Below are 1,938 nucleotides of genomic sequence, written 5' to 3'. Positions count from 1 at the left end.
GACTTATTGCACTGACATTTAGACGACAGTTAAGCACGTTTTGATTCCAATTTGTCATTATTATTGTAATGCAACAAAAAAAAAACGTTCTCATTGCTGTAAAAAAAGACTATTTAAATCATAAAAATGTAAATGGTAATATATGTGCATCACAGTAATAGTTGTACCCATTCAACTTCAATTATGGAGTGTAATAAGAATTATGAAAAAATACATTAACGACACAGTGCAGGTTAAAATGTGCTTAATTGTCATAAAAATAATCATAAATCCCAAAAGTCTTGGTCCTACAACAGGCTTCGTTATCTTTATGTAAAACATGTTTTCTTTTTGTTTTGGTGGGTGAATGTATGGAGGCTTGTTTCTGCCACGGGATGAAAAAAATGAGAACGTAATTGCGACTTTTTTTTTTTTTTTTGAGTTTATATCTAATAAATCAGACTTTGCATCTTGCAATTCTGAGAAGAAAAAAAAAGTCAGAATTGTTAGATATAAACTAGACTATTTTCTCACAATCCCGCAAGTTTAGTTTTTATTTTTTAATCACATAATCTGAATATTTGCAATTCAGACTTTTTCTGAGTTGATTCTGAGTTTTATCTCGCAATGCAGTACGCGAAAAACGTACAATACGTACAATACGAACTCCGAATTGTCCGGTACAATCTTGCAATTCTGAGGGGGAAAAGTCATAATTATGAAATATATTCAGACTTCATTTCTCACAATTCTGAGAATTCTGGCTTTGTTTTTTTTTTTGCAATTCCAATATGTCAAATTCAGAATCGCACAATTCTGAAACAAAATCCTAATATATCTCAAAATCTCGCCATTCTTTCTCAGAATTGCAAGACAAAAAATCTGAATTGTGTGATAGTCACAATTACCTTTTATTATTTTATTTTGTATCCAGTGGTGGAAACTGTGAGCTTGTTTTGTGTGCAGTTGCTGGTCAAACAGATGATTCGTGATTCAGTGCGACTGTCTTGATGCTTCAGCCCCGAGAAGCAGTGCAACTTTTTTTTTTTTTTTTGAGTTTATATCTCATAAATCAGACTTTGCATCTTGCAATTCTGAGAAGAAAAAAAAAGTCAGAATTGTTAGATATAAACTAGACTATTTTCTCACAATCCCGCAAGTTTAGTTTTTATTTTTTAATCACATAATCTGAATATTTGCAATTCATTTTCTGAATGAGTTGATTCTGAGTTTTATCTCGCAATGCAGTACGCGAAAAACGAATTTTTTTCATATGTACAATACGAACTCCGAATTGTCCGGTACAATCTTGCAATTCTGAGGGGAAAAAGTCATAATTATGAAATATAAATTCAGAATTACAAAATATATTCAGACTTCATTTCTCACAATTCTGAGAATTCTGGCTTTGTTTTTTTTTTGCAATTCCAATATGTCAAATTCAGAATCGCACAATTCTGAAACAAAATCCTAATATATCTCAACATCTCGCCATTCTTTCTCAGAACTGCACTTGTTTTGTGTGCAGTTGCTGGTCAAACAGATGATTCGTGATTCAGTGCGACTGTCTTGATGCTTCAGCCCCGAGAAGCAGTGCAAGATTCAGAGAAACCAAAGGAGAGCGCCTGCGGTGGGGGGTTTGTGGTCCGCAGACGAGCCGTTTCTGAGGGTCATTAGAGAGGATGTGTTGAGGAGAGCTGGGCTGATCTTCTGATTGGGATGCATGGAGTTTCTTCACTATATGTAAAGGCCAGTTCATGATTTGGCAGTTTGTGTTGTGAAGACGGTTGCGGGTCAGTCGTTGATGAGAGCCAGGATCATGCTGCAAAACACAGCAGAGAAAATAACAAACCTCATTTACACACTCGACATTAAAGGAGACATATTATGCCCCTTTTTACAATATATAAGTCTCTGGTGTCCCCAGAATGTGTCTGTGAAGTTGCAGCTCAAAATACC

At 34.9% G+C, this 1,938-nt stretch overlaps 1 protein-coding gene across 1 annotated transcript in view; it reads right to left on the bottom strand.

The window, feature by feature from the left end:
- Positions 1-1,390: 1,390 nt before the first annotated feature.
- The window catches only part of LOC107756907 (protein cornichon homolog 4-like), a 3,342-nt gene continuing 2,794 nt past the window's right edge, over positions 1,391-1,938 (bottom strand). Inside the window, exon 5 of the mRNA XM_016574233.1 lies at positions 1,391-1,801. Within this exon, the coding sequence (XP_016429719.1) occupies positions 1,774-1,801 (28 nt within the window). The 3' untranslated portion in view covers positions 1,391-1,773. The remainder of the gene's footprint in view (positions 1,802-1,938) is intronic.

Source organism: Sinocyclocheilus rhinocerous, unplaced genomic scaffold (assembly GCF_001515625.1).
Source record: "Sinocyclocheilus rhinocerous isolate Xijiao unplaced genomic scaffold, SAMN03320098_v1.1 scaffold1585, whole genome shotgun sequence".
NCBI classification, from domain to species: domain Eukaryota; kingdom Metazoa; phylum Chordata; class Actinopteri; order Cypriniformes; family Cyprinidae; genus Sinocyclocheilus; species Sinocyclocheilus rhinocerous.
Note: the sequence above shows the minus strand (reverse complement) of the source record. Positions and strands in the feature narration are given on the sequence as shown.